The 23,035-nt window shown below is 42.2% G+C and overlaps 1 protein-coding gene and 1 pseudogene across 8 annotated transcripts in view; both read left to right on the top strand.

The window, feature by feature from the left end:
* Nucleotides 1-23,035, top strand: part of NPAS2 (neuronal PAS domain protein 2) — a 180,721-nt gene that overhangs the window by 100,603 nt on the left and 57,083 nt on the right. For 5 of the 7 annotated variants that reach the window (XM_022599109.3, XM_089922636.1, XM_089922633.1 and 2 more), the window contains 2 exons: nucleotides 8,347-8,495; nucleotides 15,953-16,044. In XM_022599109.3, the coding sequence (XP_022454817.1) occupies nucleotides 8,347-8,495; nucleotides 15,953-16,044 (241 nt within the window). The remainder of the gene's footprint in view (nucleotides 1-8,346; nucleotides 8,496-15,952; nucleotides 16,045-23,035) is intronic. The other 2 variants (XM_089922634.1, XM_089922635.1) reach the window with 1 other exon arrangement.
* On the top strand, nucleotides 15,959-23,023 carry LOC149747671 (protein Njmu-R1 pseudogene; annotated as a pseudogene). Its single transcript, XR_016395333.1, has 2 exons — nucleotides 15,959-16,044; nucleotides 16,544-23,023. The product of XR_016395333.1 is annotated as a protein Njmu-R1 pseudogene (transcript).

Here is a 23,035-nt window from a genome sequence, read left to right as displayed (position 1 = left end):
TATATATGATGATACAGATAGGTTAAAAGTAAAACTATGGAAAATGATATACCACATAAATTAATTAAAAGAAAGCCAGAGTGGCTATAAAATACTATAAAATAAAGTGTACTTCATAGCAAAGAAGATTGCCAGGAATAAAGAGTGATATTACATAATGATGAAGAGTCAGTATACTAAGAACACATAACAATTCTATATGTGTATACACCTAACAACAGGGCTTCGAAATACATAAAGCACAACCTAAAGAACTGTGACAAGAATTTAATATGCCTTTCTCAGTAATAGAACTAGTAGATAGAAATTCAGTAAGGATATAGAAGAATTTAAAAATACTATATAGCAAAAAGATATGCTTGACATTTGTAGAAAACTCCACCCAACAGTAGCAGAATACACATTATTTTCAAGTACACGTTGAACGTTCAATAAGGTAAATCAAATCCTTCTTCACAAAACAAATGTAAAAAAGTCTAATGAACTGAAATTAAATTAGAAACAGAAATATAGTGGGGGGGGAGAAAAAGATAGCACTTTTTTGACAATACATTTCTAAGTAATCCAAGGGTCAAAGAGGAAGTCTCAAGGAATATTAGAAAGTATTTTGAACTGAACAAGAGTAAAATTATAACATAGCAAAATCTGTGGGTTGCCTCTAAAGCAGCGCTTAGAGGGAAAGCTATAGCATTAAATGTTCATAATAGAAAAGAGAAAAGGTCTTAAATCAAGAACTTAAGCTTCCGCTGTAAGAAACTAGAAACGAAAGAGCAGAGTAAGCTCAAAACAAGAAGAAGAATGGAAATTATAAGAGCAGAAATCAATAAGAGTGAAAACAAAAATAATAGGGAAAAATCAGTGAAACCAAAAGGTGATTTTTAAAAAATCAGTAAAATTGGTAAGCCTATTGCAAGAATGACAAAAAAAGAAGACATAAATTACCAATAGCAGGAATTTTATAGAGGAGATGTCACTGCACCACCCTTCAGACATTAAAAGGACCATAAGGGAATTCTTTGAACAACGGAACCTTTATAAGTTCAACAACTTAGATGGGAGGAACCAATTACTCAAAAACTATAAACTACCAAAACTCATACAAGAAGAAATAGAAAGCCTAGAATCCTGTAACTAACAAGGAAATTGAATTTGTAGTTTAAAATCTTGTGAAAAAGAAATCTCCATACCCACAGGGTTCCGCTGGTGAATTCTGTCAATCATTAAAAGAAGAATTATCACCAATTTTACACAGTCTCCTCCAGGGGAGGAAATACTTCCCAACTTATTTTGTGAGACCAGCATTACCCAGAAAAAGACGGTACAAGAAAAGAAAACTATGGACCAATATTCTTCATGAACATAGATGCAGAAATCCTCAACCAAGCGTTAGCAAATCATGTCCATCTGTCTATCTGTATCTGTCTATCTGCCTATCAAATACATCATGACCAAGCAGAGTTTTATCCAGGGAAAATAAGGCTGTACAATATTTGAAAGCCAATCAGTGCATCCGTGTAACCCAGCAAGTTTGAAAGCTATGGAAGAGACCAAGCCACATGATTATATTAATTGATGCAGAAAAGGAATTTGACAAAATTCAACTTCTATTCATGACATCAACTCTCAGCAAACCAGGAGTAGGAGGGAATTTCCTCCTATTTATGCATTTACATAAAAGGCATAAGGGCATTTACATAAAACCTATGGCTAATATACTTAATGGCAAAAGACTGAATGTTTTCCCCCTAAAAGGGTAAACAAGGTAAAATTATCTGCTCTCATGACTTTTATTCAACATCATGCTGCTAGTTCTAACCAGAGTAATGAGACAGTAAAAGAAATCAAAGGCATATTGACTGGAAGGAAAAGAAACAACACTTTCCTTATTCACAGATGACATAATTGTGTATATAGAACATCTGGAGAGACTTATCAAAAAAAAAACAAAAAAAAAGCTCCTATAACTAATAAGTGAATTTAGCAAGGTCACAGGATACAAAGTTAAAACACACAAATCAATCATCTTTCTATAGGTTAGCTATGAAAACTATTAGAAACTGATATTAAAAACATAATTTATAATCAGTCCCCCAAAATGAAATACTTAGGTATAAATCTAATAAAACGTGTGAAATATGTATGTAAAAACTGAAAAATGCTCATAACAGAAATCATTGAAGACCTCAGTAAATGGAAAGACAATGTATTTATGTATTGGAAGATATCAGTTTTCCCCGAATTGGTCCATAGATTTAAAAGAATTCCAATCAAAATCCCAGCAGAACTCTTCGTAGATAAAAACAAGTTCCTTGTAAAATGTAATGGAAAGGCATAGGCACCAGAATGGTCAAATTAAAGAGGAATGAAATAGTGCCATTTGCAGCGACATGGATGGACCTAGAGATGACCATACTAAGTGAAGTAAGTCAGACAGAGAAAGACAATATAATATCAATTATATGTGGAAACTGGGAAAAAAATGATACAAATGAACTTATTTACAAAATAGAAACAGACTCACAGACTTAGAAAACAAATTTATGGTCACCAAAGCGGAAAGGTGGAGGGGAGGGATAAATTAGGAGATTGGGATTAACATATACACACTTCTATATACAAAATAGATAATCAACATGGACCTATTATATAGCATAGGGAACCCTACTCATTACTCTGCAATGTCCTATATGGGAAAAGAATCTCAAAGAGAATAGATACATGTATGTGTGTAACTGAATCACTTTGCTGTACACCTGAAACTAACACAACAGATACAGGTATATGTATAACTGAATCCCTTTGCTGTACACCTGAAACTAACACAACTTTGGAAATCAACCATACTCCAATATAAAATAATTTTTTTAATTTAATGGAAAGGCATAAGCACGAGAATGGTCAAAATAATTTTGAAAAAGAATAAAGTTGGAGGAGTCGCATTATTAATTTTAAGACTTACTATAAAACTACAGTAATTGCACAGTATGGTACTGGTGGAGGGAAAGCTCCACATATCCCTGGAACAAACAGAGAATAGATAATCCAGAAACTGAATCACATAAAGTTGACCAATTGATTTTTTACAAAGGTGCGAAGGTAATTCAGTGTAGAAATGTCATTTCAGAAAAGTGGAGTTGGAACAACTGGACAGCCAGCCATATGCAAACAAACTTTCACCTAAACCTTACATGTTATAAAAATAACTCAAAATGGATCATAAGTCTAAAGGTAAAATGTGTAAAACTCTTAGAAGAAAACACAGGAGAAAATCTTCGTGGCCTGAGGTTAGGCCAAGGGTTCTTAGATCTGACACCAAAGCACAATCCATAAAAAGCAAACAATGGTTAACCTGGGCTTCATCAAAATTTAAAACTTTTACTCCGTGAAAGGCACTTATTAAGAGAATGAAAAGGCAAGCTGGAAAAATATTGACAAATCACATGTCTGACAAACGATTGTATCAGAATATACAACAAACTCTCAAACCTCAACAGTAAGGAAACAAACAGCCCCATTTTATAATGCCGAAGGGCATGAACGGATGCTTCACCAAAGAGGATATACAGATGGCATAAAAGTACATGAAAAGATGTTCAACATCATTAGCGATTAGAAAAATGCAAATGAAAGCCCAATGAGATAGCACTGCACATCTCTTAGATGAGCTAAAATAAAAAGTACTGACAATACTAACTCCCCTTGAGGATGTGGAACATCTGGATCACTTCTACATCGCTAGCAAGAGAGAAAATGGTACCACCACCCTGGAAAACAGTCTGGCGGTTTCTTAGAAAGTTAAACATACACTTTCCACGTGATCCAGCCATCCTACTCCCAGGTTACTTCAGAGAACTGACAACTTATGTTCACACAAAAACCTGTACACAAATGTTTACAGCATCTCTACTGATGAACGAAAATGGGAAACAACCCAGATCTCCTTCAGCAGGTGAATGGATAAGCCAGCTGTGTTACATCCATGCAGTAGAAAACTACTCAGCCATGAGAAGGGGAAGGTGTTGGTAGGTGCAGCAACTTGGACGAACCTCAAAGGCCTCATGCTGGGTAGAAGCCAGCTCATAAGTTTACATGCTGTCTGATTCTGTTTATGTGACATTCTCAAGAAGAGAACACAATGATGGAGAACAGAACCGGGGCTTCCAGGGGTTACAGATGTGGAGAGAATGAGGGAGTTGTAGAAGGAGGTGGGAGAGTGCAGTGCTTCATAGCATGGGCACCTGAGTTGGCCTTCTCCACCACTTCCTAGTCCTGTGACGTCAGGAGTTATACAGCCTCTCAGTGCCTCAGCTTCACCTGTGAAATGGGAATGATAACAGTACCTACCTGCAAGGGTCATTGTGAGGATTAAAGGAATGAATACATGTAGGGCAGTTAAAATAGTGCTATTACATAGTTAAGTGTCCAGCAAGTGTTATCTATGTCACCAGTGTCCCGTGGGAGACATCAGAAAAGATAACCTGGAGCTCTTTGAGCCCTGCATTCAAAGTCAAAGGCTGAGGCTTGTATCAATGTATGCTTAAAACACACACACACACCTTCCCTTCCTCCTGGACCTCCTCTCTCTTTTTTTCTCTCTCTTAAACTCAATAAAAAGAAGACAAACAACCCAATTGAAAAATGGGCAGAAGATTTGAACAGACACTTCACAAAAGAAGATACACGAAAGAGGGTTAAGCATGTGAAAAGATGCTGACATCAGTCATCATGAGGAAAATGCCAATTAAAACCACAATGAGATAACGCTACAGTGGCTAAAGTGAAGAAAGACTGACAATGCCAAGCGTTTGCAAGGATGTGGAGCGACAGGAACTCTCATACGTTGCAGGTGGAAAAGCAGAAACAGGACAGCCATTTTGTATAACTGTACGGTACTACGCTACAATGTTAAACATACTCTTACGATATGACCCAGCAGTTTCATACCTTTGTACTTACCCCTGTGTCTACACAAAGACAAGGAAATGAATACTCAGAGCAGTGTTATTATTTTTTTTAATTTTTATACAAATTTTAAAGGTTACTTTCCATTTACAATTATTCCACAACATTGGCTTTATTCCCCGTGTTGTATAATAAGAGCAGCATTATTCTTAATACCCCCGAAGTAGAAACAGCCCAATTGAATACTAGTCAGCAGTCAAAAGGAATGAAGTATTAATATATGCAACAGCATGGATGAATCGCCGAAACGTTATGCTAAATAAAAGTCAAAGATTCTGTGCTGGGCTTCCCTGGTGGCACAGTGGTTGGGGGGTCCCCCTGCCGATGCAGGAGACACGGGTTCGTGCCCCGGTCCGGGAAGATCCCACATGCCGCGGAGCGGCTGGACCCGTGAGCCATGGCCGCTGAGCCTGTGCGTCCGGAGCCTGTGCTCCGCAACGGGAGAGACCACAAACAGTGAGAGGCCCGCGTACCGCAAAAAAAAAAAAAAAAAAGATTCTGTGCTATCTGATTCCATTTATATGAAATCCTCGAAAAGACAACTACAGTGACAGCAGACCAGTGGTTTCCCGGGGCTGTGGTCCAGGGGAGATCAACAGCAAAGATGCAGGAGAAAACCTTTTAGGATGGAGGAGCTACTTCACAGCTCAATTTTGGTGGTGGTTCCACAGTTACCAAGATTCATCAAACTACGCACATAAAATGGATGAGTTTCACTGAACATAAATAATGCCTTAAAGGAAAAAACAAACCCAAAGGCTGATTGTTTAAGTGTCTTTCAACCTGTTTTCCCAGTGCCTTAGGCATGGTGCTCTCGGGGCCTGCCGAGCCAGACCTCCTTATCAGAAATGAGGTCATTTAAGGCTTTTTTTTTTTCCTTCTTGGCTCAGAGCTGTGGATTCAGCTGACACTGACCAATTTCCAGTGGGCACCATCATGTGTCCCAGGCGGAGGCTGACAGAAACAAGCTTGTGTTCCTGTCACTAATGATATAAGCCTTCATCATTGTCTCTGCCAGGCTGTGTTCATTGTCATTATACCCACTGAAGAAGAGAACAGAGTCATAATGAGCTGGGTGTTATCTGCTCACCAATAATTTATAATGGGCAAACTAGGACAGGAACAGAGCTTTTTTTGACTAAGGAGGTTGCATGTCACTCTTCAAATCTAGGCCAAAAAATTATTTATAATGCATAGACAGTCACTCAGAAAGTTAAAAGGTTCCTTTCTTCTCTCCCATGTGTTTGAACAGTATGCTTTTCACCTTGGACTGGCACAAAGGCACCTCGGCATCTTACTGCTACACCTGCAGTCAGACTGTGGGAGAGATTGGGAGAGAGTGTACTGGAAGATAGTGACTAGCCTAGGAATGAGGCCTTTGTAGAAATGCCTTGAGGATTTCGGGTCCTCCCAGAAATCCAAGGAGAGAGAGGAAGGAGGGAAAAGTCAGGAAAAGGAAGAGACCCTTAGGTAAGGGTAGCTACCACACGCCTTAGGTGAGCTGTGAAGAATTACCTCAGCTGTTATCAGGAAACCCTCCAAACTGAGACGAAATCAGCAAAAGATGACTTGTATACGGGTGGGTTGAAACCAAGACAGGTCGTGTGCAGTTAGGCAGTGACAAGCGGAATGGTTGTGGCCATCACATCATCAAGGGAAAGGGTGTTTGGGGGGTGTGCCTCTGTTTCTAAGGGCTGTTTGGGGAAGCTGAATCTATGGTGATACTGACACCTGTGGCTATTGGTACCTACCCTAGGGGAGGTGAATCCCTCTGAGGGGAACCTGCTGAGTTGTCACAAGCCACCAGCATCCTGTCCTGACCATGCATTGGCCAGTGGCCTCCTGGTGGGTGATTTGCTGCTCCAGGCACCTTGACCCCGGGCCCCAGGGGGCCTGGACCAGCAAGTTCAATGGACCCTGCAGCTGTGGCCCTTGCTCTGTCTCGGTGAGCTGACTTTCTGGAACGAATCCATCTGGGGTGAATTTGGGAGGGGTGGGTCAGCTTTCCCGGCCCTGGATCAGCTTTGAGTAAGCTGGCTATTGGCCTGTGGTGTGTCTAAGGATCGAGGCCTCTGGGGTGCCACAGCTTCTCAGACTTCTTCAGGCTATGGGGGGCGGGTTGGTCCCTTGTCTAGTAGAGAAGCCCCTGCAGCCGCGATTTCCTATCCGAGTTCCTGGGATCCTAGGCTGCCTCAGTGCCTCAGTGGCTCAGAGCAGATCCCTTCCCCTCAAACTGAGCAGCTCCACTTTGATCTCTTCTGTAGGCGTGCAGTGTAGTGTGTCATTTAAAAAAAAAAAAAACAACTCTATTTTTAGAGCAGTTTTAAGTTCCCAGCAAAATTGAGTGGAAGGTACAGAGATTTTCCATATGCTCTCTGTCGCTATATATGCACAGCCTTCCCGATTACAAACACGCCACCAACACGCCTGGTCCATTTGCTGCAACTTATGAAGCTACATTGACACATCATTGTCCCACAAAGACCGTAGTCTACTTTAGGGTTCACTCTTGGGGCGGTACATTCTCTGGGTTTGGCCAAATATATGACACACATCTGCCATTATAGTATCATATAGAATAGTTTCACAGCCCTAAAAATCCCCTGTGTCCACCTGTTCATTCCCCCACCACCTCAAGCCCTGGCAGCCGCTGATCTTTTTACTGTCGCCATGGTTTTGTCGTTTCCAGAACATCATAGAGTTGGAGTCCTCGAGTGTGCAGTCGTTGCAGATTAGCTCTTTCACTTAGTAACATGCATTGATGTTTCCACCATGTCATTTTTAAAAGGGTTCAGCAACATTTAGCAGCTTGTCACATGCAGTCCCTGTCGCGTTGCCTCTGAACCATGCGTGGCTTGTAGATGGTTTTGTGTGGGGTGTGCCTGGACTCCCCAACAGGATGATGAGCTCTGGGGCAGTGGGCAGGACGTGTGCCCTGGGTGGCACTGGCTCTCTACTGGACACTCAGGATGCCTGGTTATCCCTCGTGACTTGGCATCAGGGGCTAGGCGCTCTGGGTTGGAGGGGACCTGGTTTGGGCCTGAGGACAGACTGTCAGAACAAACCCCTCGGGGCTGTTTATCTTGATAATCAGCATGTCATTTGTTCTCTGGAGTCAGAGCATCTGGCCACAGAGCCGATCTGTAAGATTTTGCATCTGAGTCGTGACTCACTGATCCTGTCTCTCTTTGTGGCCAGGAGCCTAGCGTAACATTTTTTCTGTCCCTGTTACTCAGCTCGGAAATACGGTGCACGTTTCTTTCCTTGAAAAGTTTTGATTAGATGATCTCAGCAGAACACACTCTGACCGAAAGTGCCTCCGTCCCGTAAGGAAGGCTTCCAGAAGTGGAATGTTCCAGTAACCTGTGTATTTTGCGTTGACAGAGCTTCTCGAAACAAGTCTGAGAAGAAGCGTCGGGACCAGTTCAATGTTCTCATCAAAGAGCTCAGCTCCATGCTGCCTGGCAACACGCGGAAGATGGACAAGACCACCGTGCTGGAGAAGGTCATCGGATTCCTGCAGAAACACAATGGTAATGGTTACGCTTCTCTCCGTTTTTACTCCGTTCCTGCCATTTCCATTTGGCGATGACTCCATCAACTTGGTCTTCCTGCTTGGTTCTCTCTCCCCAGCAAACCCGATCTCCTCCGTCATAGGTTTCCTCTTTCCAAGGCACTCAACCCTCTAGCAAAACCCTGTCTCCAGCAGGTTTGGGACAGGACACTCACCTCCCAAATTGCTTTCTCAGCCAGAGGAGGGAATCCAGAGCAGACTCGCAGGTCGCACCCAACCCAAGCAGGGCGGCACTAACAATGGAAGCATCTTGATTAAAAATGTCTGGAGCAAGCCTTTTCGTACAGCCCTGCCATGCCCAGGTATTCATTTTCCAGTGGATTAGACGACACTGGTGTCTCCATCCATTGCCGCCACCGCCCCTAAACTCTTTGGCCTTCTACCAAAGAGTTTAGGTAGAAGGAAAAAATTAATACCATGGAAAAAAGTAATCAAAAATAATTAATTGACTTAATATCAAATCCATTTTTTAATTGAGATGTAACTCACATAGCATGAAATTCACTACTTTAAAATTTATAGTTCTCTGGCTTTTAGTATACTCACAGGTTGTGCAACCATAGACACTATCTAATTTTATCATCCCCCAAAGAAACCCTGTACCCCACTAGCAGTCACTTCCCATTTCCACCCTCCCTCCAAGTCTTGGCAACCACTGATCTATTGAATACTTTCTGTCTCTATAGATTTGCCTGTTCTGGGCATCGCGTACAAATGGAATCATACAATACGTGGTCTTTCGTTTCTGGCTTCTTTCACTTAGCATCCTTATTTTAGCAAGTATCTGTGTTTCATCTCTTTTTATGGCCAAATAATATTCTGTTGTGAGGATATACCACTTCACTTACCTGTTTACCAGTTGACAGGTATTTGGGCTATTTTCACTTTTTTGGCTGTTAAATGATGCTGCTGTGAACATTCCTATACAAGTTTTTGAGTGGACATATATTTTCAGTTCTCTTGGGTGTACCTAGGAGTGGAATTGCTTGGTCGAATGGTAACTTGGTGTTTACATTTTTGAGAAACTGCCAGGCTGTCTGCCATAGCAGTGGTACCATTTTTACATTCCCAGCAGCAATGGATGAAGATTCCAGTTTCTCCACATCCTCACCAACACTTGTTATTGTCTGATTGTGTGTGTGTGTTTATTATAGCCTTCCTGGTTGATAAGAAGTGATATTTCATTGTGGTTTTGATTTCCATTTCCCTAATATCTAATGATGTTGAGCTTTTCATGGGCTTACTGGCACATGGCAAATTTGTATGTCTTCTTTAGAGACTGTCTATTCAAATCCTTTGCCCATTTTTAATTGGATTATTTATGTTTTTGCTGTTGAGTTGTAAGATTTCTGGATACTAGACCCTTATCATATATATAATTTGCAAATACATTCCTCATTCTGTGGGTTGTCTTTTCACTTTCTTAATGATGTCCTTTGACATGGGAAAGTTTTAAGTTTGATGATATCCAATTTATCTTCTTGTTGGTGGTGGTGGTTTCTTGTTCCTTCGGTATCATATCTAAGAAACTATTGTCAGTGAAGGTCATGAAGGTTTAAATCTATACTTTCCTCTAATAGTTTTATAATTTTAAGCTATAATTTAAGCAGTTAGATACAAGCCATAGGTTAAACATTTAGATATTTGATCCACTTTGAGGTAATTTTTTGTATATGGAGTAAAGTAGGGAGTCAAAATTCATCCTTTTACATGTGACTATCTAGTTATTCCAGCACTCCACTCTTTTTATTTAACTTTTCGATACTTTGTAACGGTATAACGCTCATACAGAAAATACAGATCATAACTGTACAGTTGAATTAGTTATGACAGAGTGAATACAGACAGGAAGCCAACACCCAGGTCAAGAAATAGAAGCTTCCCCAATAGTTGCCCCTTCCTATTTACCTCTGCTTTCCCCAAAGGTATTCTCTGGCTGACTTCTAATACCAGAGATTGGTTTCGTCTGTTGGGCCCTTACTCAGATGAAATCATACATTATGAACATGATGTTTGTGTGACTAATCTGTGTTCTTCCAGTGCAATGGCTAATTCATTTTCATTGGTACCTAGTATTCCGTTATATGAACTTATTACTTGAATCCATCCTTGAACTTATGTCTTTCTCAAATCATCCTGTCTCCATTTTACTCTCCTTCCAACCCTTTTACCTCTTAGCACGGCCCACCCTGCACTACTGCTCCCCTGTGGATGGTACAAAAAAACTGAAGAGTTAGGGGAGGGTTCAGGAGCTACTAACAAGCAAGAACAGAATTCTTTTTTTTTTTTTCCTTAGCCATGTCACCAAACATATTAAAGTCAGAAATGTCACATTACTGAGGAGATAATTACAGATCTTCTGTGCTTACCGTGATGCTTCTCCTTCACTGAACATTTTCCTAGACAAGATGATTTCATGGAAGAGGGCACAGCTGGGACACTAGAAAGTTTCATTATACTTGTTATTCTTTTATTATTTCTGTAATGATTGTGTATACCTATTACAAATGTGACAGTAATGATATATCTCCTTTTTTACCCCAAAGCTGCCCAGGGGAGAGTAAAGAATATGTTAATTGCTTTTGTTAAAAGTCAGGGAAGAACAATCAAGCCGAGAACAAGAATAAAGGATTGCAGCGATATTTGACTGCCCCCAATAATTTAAGCAGAATGGTTATATTTCCTAAATGATGATTTAGCTAAATGAAAGGGCAGGTCGGTTTGATTACCAAGATATTGTGTGCAAATTACTCAAACTAGGTCAGTGCCACTGAGAAATAGGACAGCTGAGATCAAGTTCATCAGTGTGGCATTTATGTTGGGCTCTGTCCACTGTGAAATTACAGAATTGTCAAATCTGGGACCTGGAAAGGATCCGTCAGCAGAAATGCAGCCTGCTACCACCAGGAGTGCCTGTGTCCATCTCACCTTTTCCTTAAGACTAAGGCCTACTCCACACAGCCCCCTGAAATGCAACCAGGATCAACCCCAGATCTCCCTCATCCTTATTCCACATTCAAAAGAAAATAGAAAATCCAAGACAGATTCTATTGAGAAACATAATGGTTGGACCAAAATTTAGATTAAAGCAAAAAACAAACAGTAACTTAACTTATAATCCAAATGGACATGAACTCCGCAAGCATCAGCAATGGAGTGGAGGACAGCATGGTTAGCATTAATTCGGGGCTCACCTTGAGCCAGGCAGGCGTTGTCCTAAGGGCTCCATAGAGCAACTCACTGGAGTGCATCTCATCTGAGCCTTACAGTGACCCTTTGGGTTGGTACCTTTTCACAGATGAGGCAGCCGAGGCACAGAGATGTTCAGCCACTGTTATCAGACAGCCAGGAAGGTACAGAATCTAAACCAGGCATTCTGTCTCCAGAGCCCAAGTTTTTAACATTACACCGTACTGCTTCTCCACAAGACGTGATTTATGGGACTCTTGTAGATAGAGACATCATAGCTACACTATAGCTCTTTATTAGTGTGGCCATTTAGACTACTGGCTCTCACCCTTGGTGGCCCCTTAGAATCACCTGAGGAGCTTTTAAAAATACATGTAACTGGGTCACACCTCACAGGCCAACACCTCAGGATTTCTAGGGGTGGAACCCAGGTTGTGAGCTGGAGCCGGCTCAAACCAGCTTGCAAAAGGTGATTGTTAAATTTTCAAGAGTTTTCCAAGCCAGTTGACATCAAGTTGGCAGGTAGAAATCAGCCAGGGTCTGAGAATTTACACCATAAAAACAGGCAAACACTGCTCTTGTGGGTGTGGAGAGCCTTTTACCAGCTCACCCCTGGGTCAGGCCTAAGCATCAATATTTTTAAAGCTGCCCAGGTGATTCCAGCATGCAGCCAGGGTTAAGAACTGTGGATTTAGATGTACTTTCCGCCTTCACGCTGAAGGTGGACCACGTGATACGTCAAGCGTGATGATGAGGTGCAGGTAGTCGTTATAATTATTTAGCTCTTTCCTCAATAATCTGTCAAGCATCCCTATTTTCTCAGCCTGGGAGATACACCTTGATCCTGGAGTGCATACGTTTTCTCTTTGGAGTAATCCAACTCAAAATGAGAATCTGACCGTGTTTCTCTGTAGGGAACTGTTGTGTCATCAGGATCTGTTACAGGAGAGAAACCCCTAAACTATGTAGATAGCAAGGCATATTGGGCAGCCTTATCCACACCCGTGGAAACGTTACTTCTACGAGACCAGGCTGACCTGTGTGCTTTCCTCTGCCTGTGCGAGTCTCAGCTGATTCAGTGTCACTTTCTCCCAACATCAAATTCTAGTCTTCATCCTTGCCCCTTCCGTACGTCTGCCTTAGTGAGCGGGGGTGGGGTGGAGATGGCGGCAGAACAAGGAGAAATGTCCCTGTTGGACAGGGTGACAGTTACCCCATCCAGCCTATTTTCTGCCCCATTTTCCAGACTCCTCCTTGACCGTATATAACCTAAAGTCGTACCTGCTTGTTCATGCGTAGCATGAGCTATTGGGAGGTGAACGTTCTAGGGCACAAGTACAACTTAAACTCTGGTAGACTTTGGGGCTTCAGCTTCTGATTGCAATGTTCCCCTGCAAAATTGCTCCCAGATGGTTGTACTTGCCTTGCTGTTTAGAAACCACTCTGACGATATTGCTTTGCTAGTCCTGCCCTGTCACCTATAGCTTGTAACATTGTTCCCGTCAAATGCCAGTAGAGATGTGATTATAACGCTGAATTCGATTTCCCAGTTTAACTTGCTCGGAGACATTTTATCTGTATATTTTTTAACGTGCTATGGATGGAGCCTTAACTTGCAAGGGCTGTAATCAGATTATTGAAAATCAGAGTGAATGAAATGGCAGCTTTCAGTATTATTATGCTGTTGCTGTGGAAAGTATCTAGTCATACTGAATGATCTAAAAGAAATGTTAGTTGGATGGTCCTTGTCTATATCAGATTTGGGCTGCCAGAAAGACTGTTCTCCTAGACAAACGATTCACCTACAGTTTCATCCTGATGGTCAGAGGAATTTTATAGAAGAGCGTATGTGTTGGGAAAAGGGGGAGGGTATTTATGGGTTCGTTGATAAGCATAGCCGCAAGTCCATCTCTTTTCTAAGTGGTAAAAGGGTCGCAGTCATTGATCTGAGGAACTGGGAGTTTCACCCTCTCCTCTTTGGCTCAGCTGGGACCCCAGAACGATAACTGGCCCAGATGTGTGTGTAGCGCCTGGCCTCTGCTTCCCAGGATGCCTTTCGCTGGGCACAGCCTGTGGCCACAGTGGCATCAGCTGAGAGGGGTCCCCACACTGGTCCCCGCTGGTGGCCCTTCAGTGCTGTTGGCTGACTACCCGTCCACCACGGTTTCCTTTCCTGGGTTTCTTCCTGTGTTCAGTGACCAATGGCTGTTAGTGGCTCTTTTGTGCTCCTTTCAAATCATGAAAGACAAAACTTCAGTTGTGTGCAAGGGCAGCAAATATTCTTTCAGAAATCAAGAAGGGAGATCTCTTCCCCGCAGGGAATGCGGGGTGACTGAACTCGGGGAGGTTTACAGAGTCACACGTGTAACTCACCCTTCACAGCATCTTCATTCAGGAGTGACCACTTTCATTCATTCACATCCATTCACTCAGATGTCAGGATGAACTCACCAAACTCCCTGCGGAGAAACTACCAACAGCACAGCGTCAAAGGAGAAGGCCTTTCAATGCCTCTCCTCGTTTAAGTTTATAGGTTATCTGCCTGAACAATTTGCATTTTCTAGGAGGTTGTTGAACAGAATATGATTCTCTCTGAGGTAAAGAGATAAATCATAGCTACGTGGGTTTTTCTTAGCACCAAGAAAATAACCCCTAAAGAAACCTCTTACTGCATGAAGTGGAGCAAAACATTGGTTAAAGATGGAGGATAAACTGAAGGAAAAACAAACATATTCAGTATAGCATTTGAGCTCCCTGTAATAATCTTATAAGAGATATTTTATTAATAAAGCACCCTCTTTCAGAAAGGCAGAAGCCAGACGTGGAAGCAACCTAAGTGTTCAGCGACACTTGAATGGGTAAAGAAGATGTGGTACATATATGCAGTGGAATATTACGCAGCCATAAAAAAGAGCGAAATAATGTCATTTGCAGCAACATGGATGGACTTGGAGGGCATTATGCTAAGCGAAATAAGTCGGACAGAGAAAGATAAATACTGTGTGCTATCACTTGTATGTAGAATCTAAAAAATACAACAAACTAGTGAATATAACAAAAAAGAAGCAGATTCACAGCTATAGAGAACAAACTAGTGGTTACCAGTGGCGGTGGGAGGGGGTAGACAATACAGGGCTGGGGGATTGAGAGGCACAAACTATTGGGTGTGAGATAGGCTCCAGGATGTATTGTACAACACAGGGCATAGAGCCGATATTTTATAATAACTGTAAATGGAAAGTAACCTTTAAAAATTATATAAAAATGAAAAAACAAAAAAGGGGTTTGAAGATTAGTAAACCAAAAAAAAGTGAAATGCCCTGAAATCTTACAGTTTTTATAGGAAAGAAACTTGATTGGTGTTTTCCCGAACTTGACAAAAATCCTAAGAATTTACATGAAGTTACCGGGTTGTGAAGCAGAAGGAAATTATTCTAAGTCATGAATAGTAAAAACCAATTTCAATCAACTATGATAAAGAAAAGACAAAAGGGCAGGAGAGCTAGAGTGTTTAAGGAGTCCTGTGTAGACCAATGACTATTAAATTTACAAATATGAAAAACGTCTTCCAAACAAGGTAGTTACTTGAAACGGGCAAAGTACAGATTAACCCAAAAAAGTTTTGGGAAGAGTAAATTCTGGCCTTAAAAGCAACTAAGTAACATGTTTTCGTATAGCACATTATACTTCAGGAACTGGAAATGCTGAAAAATACATTACAATCTGCACAGACACAGTAGGTTAGATACTACGCACCTAAGATGTTTCTGGAATTTTGAAAATACCAGCTCACTAAAGCGTTTTGTTTCACCTTGACCATGAAGAAGCAGCTTAAGGATGTGACCCTCCATCCCTGTCCTTGTTCCTGTTGCCTTGAGAGGTGGCAACCACATAACTCCAACCGCTGATGGGCTTTGTCATGTAGAAATTCAAGGGCATGGTGCCACCTGCTAATTGTAGGCACTACACCCAGTGCAGAGGGTGGGGTTCTCTCCTCACAGAAGCCTCATTAAAGGGGTGTGAAAACGTCAAGAGGTGTTTTTAAGCCCATTGTATCCAAAGCACCCAGTCCTCAGAAATCAGAGTAACCTATGTCCTTATATCAGCTTCTTTCATTAAACTACACATTTACACAAAATCACATAGAAATAATGTGTGCTTCATCTGTTAATTCCAATTTCTAGGTGCCTTCCCATCTAAAAGCTTGTTTATGCTTTTTTTTTTTAGAAGTCTCAGCGCAAACGGAAATCTGTGACATTCAGCAGGACTGGAAGCCTTCATTCCTCAGTAATGAAGAATTCACCCAGCTGATGTTGGAGGTGAAATGCACTTTCCAATTAGCTTAACGGGTTGCAAATTAAAATGTAGCTGCTCGCTCCAGATAAGACCCTGTGCCCAAAGTAAACAACCGTTCTTGACCCTGCAAAGAGGGCTGGGAACAGATAGACTCTTGAAAAATCTGCCTGCTCTTGCTTATGTTTTGGCTACCGAGTTGGGCAGTAGAAGCGAGAATCCCCAAACTCAATGCAAGTGTGTACCGTTGCCATGGTGACTGCCAGCCCACTCACATCTCCCAACCAGAGGATACCTAGTTGGGGAGCCAGGCAGGAACAGAGTTGGAGGTAGGGAGAGTGAGGGGATTACGTCTCTGCCCTGTACTTATGTAGAATATAATGCAGCAATTATATATTTTTCCCTTAGTAGGACACATTTTGAAAGCCAAAGTCTTCTTTTAAAATAATGCTTTTAACTTGATCTCCTGTTCCATCAACATGACGTGTGGATATCAGCCATACGTGACTATGTCTCCTCACCCAGCACGTGGTCTCTCTGTGCCAAGAAGGATGCTCACATTTCTTCCTCCGGAAAGTTAAGGGCCCACGCCCATCTGCTGGGCTGGATTTGAGGGAATCTGACCGATCTGAGCGCCTGGCCTTCTTCAACGTCGTGTTTCTCTATGGGTGAAACTTCTCAGCACAGATGAGGATAAGTCACTGCAAAAGCATCTAGATGGTGCTGACTTCTGAACTGGGGATGAGACTGGGAGTGTTCGGATACAATGGTGGACAGAGAGAAAGCCCCAGACATGGCATGTCTGGGCCCTTGAATTAGAAGAAGAAACCTGGGATGGATGGGTTCAGCCAGAGGAAGTTAGACACTGGCTGTGTCTGTGGTTCCTGGCAGGGTTTTAGAGAATGGCTCTTTGGGAATCTGTCTGTCTAGATCTCATCTTATGTGCCTATATAAGACTGATGTAAACGTTAATTTACATAGATTAACTGTGCAGAAAACAGAAAGTTACTGGAGTAAGAAAATGCCAGAATGAAGATGTCCAAATATTATGAAATATAAAAGCATTAATGTACATTTGCATGAAATGAAAGATACTTAAATCTGCATGTGAACTATATTTAAAGAAAATACAGAACTTTCTCCAGAAGCAATGCATTTTAAGTATGTTAAATATAGAGGAGCTTGTGAAATATCATGTTGAATTAATGCATCATTATGCTACTTCACAGAAATCATTTTATCTTTTAATTCTTAGGGAAAAGTATTTAAAACACATAACCCTCTAGCATATAACCCTCTTAAAAAGTCTGTAGCACAACTTTTCCCCCCCGCAAGGAGTTTCAGGGTATCAAAAGTATTTGAGGGAACAGGACTTTTATAAGGTTAACAATGTATAATAGTTGCTTGTAGTAGTCTCTTATGGTCATTTGTATTTCTGTAGTGTTGGTTGTAACTTCTCCTTTTTCATTTCTAATTTTACTGATTTGAGCCCTCTCCCTTTTGTTCTTAATGAGTCTGGCTAAAGGTTTATCAATTTTGTTTATCTTTTCAAAATACCAGCTTTTAGTTTTCACTTATCTTTTCTATTGTTTTCTTAGTCTCTTTCATTTATTTCTGCTCTCATCTTTATGATTTCTTTCCTTCTGCTAACTTTGGGTCTTGTTTGTTCTTTCTCTAGTTGCTTTAGGTGTAAGGTTAGGTTGTTTATTTGAGATTTTTCTTGTTTCCTGAGGTAAGCTTGCATCGCCGTAAACTTCCCTCTTAGAACTGCTTTTGCTGCATCCCGTAGGTTTTAGATCATCGTGTTTTCATTTGTCTTTAGGTATTTTTTGATTTCCCCTTTGATTTTTTCAGTGATCCATTGGTTGTTTAGTAGCATATTGTTTAGCCTCCAAAACACGTGTTTGTGTTTTTTGCAGTTTTTTTTTTTTTTCCCCTTGTAGCTGATTTCTAATCTCATAACGTTATGGTCAGAAACGATGCTTGATAGGATTTCAGTTTCCTTGAATTTACCGAGGCTTGCTTTGTGGCCCAGCATGTGATCTGACCTGGAGAATGTTCCATGTGCACTTGAAAAGAATGTGTATTCCCTGCTTTCAGATGGAATACTCTATAAATATCAATTAGGTCCATCTGGTCTAATATGCCATTTAAGGCCTGTGTTTCCTTATTGATTTTCTGTATGGCTGATCTGTTGATGTAAGTGAGGTGTTAAAGTCCCCCCCATTACTGTGTTACTGTCAATTTCTCCTTTTCTGTCTGTCAACATTTGCCTTATGTATTGAGGTGCTCCTATGTTGGGTGCATATATGTTTACAATCGTTGTATCTTCTTGGATTGATTCCTTGATCATTATGTAGTGTCCTTCTTTGCCTCTCATGACAGTCTTTATTTTAAAGACAAAAATTTGGGCTGAACTGAGACTTAGGAGACTGAAATTTCTAGAAAAAGAAGATTTTAGATTTGTATGGATATGCTCTATGCACTTTCTTCTGCTCCCAGTGTAGACTCCCTAAAGCCAGTCTAAAGGAAATCATGCTAGATGAGTGAATTGGACCCCAAAATTAAGCCTATACAACAAGTGGACCTTCTGGGTGAATTGCATCTTTGAGGCATATGGGAAACCCACCGACTAGAGCTTTTGACTTATCTCTGACTGTTTTAGGCTCCTCTTCTACCCTCTTGCCCCTCAGTAGACACAGGCCAGGTGATGGGTGACTGGAGCCTCCTGTACCTTCCCCATGATGGTTCCCACAGGATGATGCTCTCATTTTCCAAGATGCAACTTCTCCATAGTGTGTGTCCCATTCCAGCTGCATATCCCCCTCCTTTGTTCAGAGCCATTTCAGGGAGCATGAGGAATCAGATGCCATGTCTTCATAACCAGGAGGTTCCTTTCTAAATGAAGATGAAACCCAGGACAGAACCCATCAGGCCCCAGGGAACTGCACTGCTGGTGCCGTCTGGATGTGAATCCCTCCTTCTTCCCTCTTCTCCCAGAAGAGCCCCAAACCAGACTCCATGAGAACTCATACAGTTATGGAATTTGAAAGAACAAAATGACTTGGTCGCAGACCAGCCAAGCTGGTTGAGTGTAAATTGGCCAAGATGGTGGCTATAAGCATTGGAACAAGTAAACTCAAAAAAGGGAAAGCTCTTACTGACTGGCAACTAGGCAGTGTGTGGTATTTCTGAATTTTGTTCAGAAAAGCTACAGCCATCTTTTCTCTTAGCCCAGATGTTGTCCCAGAGAAGACAAAAAACATTCTATCGGAGCCAGGAATGGGCAGAAAGGGGTGGTTTCATTTCCTTCTGGTGTGCGGCACGTATGAAACTCGGGCCGTTATGGTATCTCTGGCGTCCCTGAAGCTCCTGCCAAAGTCCCCATTGCAATAAGAGGGGCACATCGCTTTTCAGTCACGTTCTATTGAGTCCCTCTCAAACGCTGCAGATGGGACTTCCACAACCATCGCGAGCATTCTCAAAGCAGTGACTCGGTGTAATTCTTGTGCATTTGATGGAAAACGCCGATGGGCGTTATCTGCCATCTATAAATACCTTCAGCTCTTTAACACCCACTCGCTTTACAACTTGAAGAGGGCATGGGCTCCCTGTGCAAGAAGAGAATTTATGTTGTTGCTGCTTTTCCCGATATTCTAATCTACTTTTTCTAAAATGGTCCAGCTGACGTCATCAACGGTGCCTCCACCTGTTCAAAAAAAATTCACTTCCAGGAGCACTGCTACTATGATTTTTTTTTTTTAATTTAGAAAAATACTTAAGGGAAAAAGAAATAAAGTTCACTAGGATGTACCTTGGTGTTCACCATGAGCCATAAATCTGATCCAGGATCTCTCCAGCTCAGCGCTCTTGGCATTTCGGACCTGATAATTCTTTGTTGTAGGGACATCCTGTGTGTTGTAGATGGGAGGTTTCAAAGCATCCTTGGCCTCTACCCGCTAGCTGCCAGGAGCACCCACCCCAGAATTGACAAGCAAAAATGTCTCCAGACATTGCCAGATATCCCCAGGGGGCCAAAGTAGCTCCCAGTTGAAAACCACAGATAAATTCCAAGAGGATGAGGTCCACTTAAGAAACGTGCTTTAATATATTTTTCAGTCTTAAATCCTGCAGTACGTAAGTGTTAAACAGTAAATGACCCACATGTTAATTTTCCTGGTGAAAAGAACTCTTTCCCACTTTGGTGCGTGGTGATGGTGGGTGCCCTTCTCTGCACACTTACTGGACTATTTCCGCTTACTGCTGCCGTGCACTTGGCCACACCCTCCTACCCTGAAGGAATCCGTACCCTTTGGCTGTGCAGGTGCTCAGTAACACCCTAGGAGGATATAGCTGAGTGCATACAAAATGTTTCCAGAACTTTCTAAGCACATATTTCAGTTTGGGGGTTTTTCCCCCAAAGCGGAAAAATTCCCGTATTTGCAGAAGATGCTATTTTAACAATACAGTCAGTGAGGCAGCAGTGATAGTTTACAGGGATGGTCTGCGTGAGCGTATTACATCCTCAGAAATTTGTTTTTGGGGAGGTGGACTTTGTTTTTAATCTCCTCCATCTCATCACTGTGCCCATAGAGCCAGTTGCCAGGATGACTCCATTCTCTGCTGAATAGAGTCTGAATTTTAGAAATCACCTTTCTCATGTGTCTTATGAGAGCATCGTGAGCACCTGACAAGGAATCTGAAAACAAAACAGTGAGTCTGTGAGATAACGTGGATGGCCTGTATCTCTTCTCTCATGGGCACCCAGAGCAGTGCATCTAGCATAGAGCAGGCACTCAGTAAAAACTTCTAAACAGATGAATTTTCCGGTTATTTTGAAATACAGTTGGCCCTCCGTGTCTGTGGGTTCCGCATCCGAGGTTGGTTGAATCTGAGAATGTAGAGCCCACGGATATGGGGGCAACTCTCAGGGACTTAAGCATTCGTGGATTTTGGTGTCTGCGGGGGTCCTGGGATCAGTCCCCCACGGATACCGAGGGACAGCTGTTCTCATGGATCTGGTTGAGTTACACAGCACTTCCCCATCCGTCCTTACCTTTCACTTTGGTGGATTCATGTGAATGTTCTTTACAAACACTTCCTTCAGGAGGTCTTTGTATGGCAATGGACGTAAGCAGAGGTCTGTGCCAACCAGCAGGCACAGTTGTTCTTTTTTCTGACACCTCCGTGAGGTCTGCTATCTTTTAGTGAATGTTTACCAGTGAACTCAGAGTGATGTTGGGGGTAGGACAAGGACTGTAAAATATCACTGACAGCTTTTAATGGGTCACTGTGATAGTTCTGATTCGGCCCAAAGGTACGCTTATCATTAAAACTACTTAGGTACAGGGCCGTTCAGAGGCCGCCGCCATGCTCCCCTCCTTGCAGGAGTCGCTGGGTGGAGGTGAGGGGGGAGCGAGAGAGCAGCGAGGAGGGCGGCCCCACCGAGGAGCGGAGACTTAAGCCACTGCGCAGCAGCCGCTGCTGTGTCTGCAGCTACCGTGGAAGCAGATTGGCACAGCAGCGAGCGGACAGTGATGGTGGAAGCCCAAGTGGCACAGATGCAGAAACTCCCTCCGGTGATGATTTCAGCCTCTCCTTGGCGGATACAAATCTACCCTCTGAAGTGGAGGCAGAGCCGCGCAGTTTCATCGCTAAGCGTCTTTCTAAGGGGGCAGTCTTTGAAGGGCTGGGTGGTGTTGCATGAGTGGAGCTGAGAACTCCAGGTTACAGAGTCAGTTGTTACTACCGCCTTTTCCAGAAGAAAAACTGCTTCACTAAACAGCAACGACGGACTCCGAACATAACTCTTGAGTATACGGTCTGCTTTTTAGGAGGGTCTGAAAAAGGACTTGAGCTTTTCAGGCTTGAATTGGACAAGTCTATTCAAGGGCTGAAAAATAACAGGAACTGTGAGGAAAGGGGTGGGGAGAACCGCATACAGTCCTACCCGAGCAGCTGTTTTGAGGATGCTGTATGCCCAATCCAAAGGGTGGCTCATCTCTTTCAGAAGAAGCTTACCTTTCTGCTACATGCTGCTCTGAGTTATACTCCTGTTGAGGTTAAAGAATCAGATGAAAAAGCAAAAAGAGACATTCTCAGGCTTCTGAGTGTGGCCAGTCTCCAAGGCCTTATTCACGAAGGCACCATGACGTCTCTGTGCATGGTCTCCACGGAGAAGCAGCGTAAGTCCGTGATCATCGACGCTAGTAGCTCCCAGCCTCAGTTCCACGGCGCAGGAAGCAACTGGTCTTGTGAGGATGGAATGCAGGCTTTTTTGAATGGTGCTGACGGAGGTAACCCTTTTCTTTTTCGGCAAGTCCTGGAGAACTTTAAACTAAAGGCCATACAAGACGCAGATAATTTGAAGAGATTTCTCTGGCAGGCTGAAATGAATCATTATGCTTTGTTTCAGTGTTTCATGTTCCTAAAGAACTGTGGTAGTGGAGATATCCTTCTGGAGGTCGTTAAAGTGGAACACGAAGAAATGCCCAAAGCCGAAAGCGTGGTAGCTATCCTCAAAGGATTTATGAAAGAAACCCCTGCCCAAAGTTTTTGATCACATGTTTTGAGATGATTGTATTGTGAAGTTATGCAAGCCTTGGTGTTTGAAATTGCCGTTGTTATAACTGTCATAGGATTGCTATTTCAGATTATTTGAAACACATTCGAGATTTTTTTCATTTTGTACTTTTAGGATTAAGCCTGATTAGACATTTAAAAAAAACAACAACAACTAGTTAGGTAGTTTCCATGGCTAAACTCTGTTTCATGACACCAGTAGGTCCCATTTTTCACCAAGCCTTTTTGTGCTTTGCAGGCAGTTTGCCTGGGCTAGACAAATTCTGTGTAAGAAATCGCCTTGTGTGCCAGACAGGAAAGTACCGTGATAGTTGTGAAAATATTTGAAGGGTTACGAAATAAAGTTGGCATCCTAACCCGGGGTCCTTGGCTTCGGTGACCCTCTCGTCCATGAAAGCATGACTGAGGAGCCTTCACCTGTTGTGTTTTCCGCAG

The sequence above is a fragment of the Delphinapterus leucas genome, chromosome 13 (assembly GCF_059928025.1).
Source record: "Delphinapterus leucas isolate spDelLeu-1000000601 "Yukka" chromosome 13, BTC_Dleu_Yukka2, whole genome shotgun sequence".
NCBI classification, from domain to species: domain Eukaryota; kingdom Metazoa; phylum Chordata; class Mammalia; order Artiodactyla; family Monodontidae; genus Delphinapterus; species Delphinapterus leucas.
This window is presented reverse-complemented; position numbering and strand designations above follow the sequence as displayed.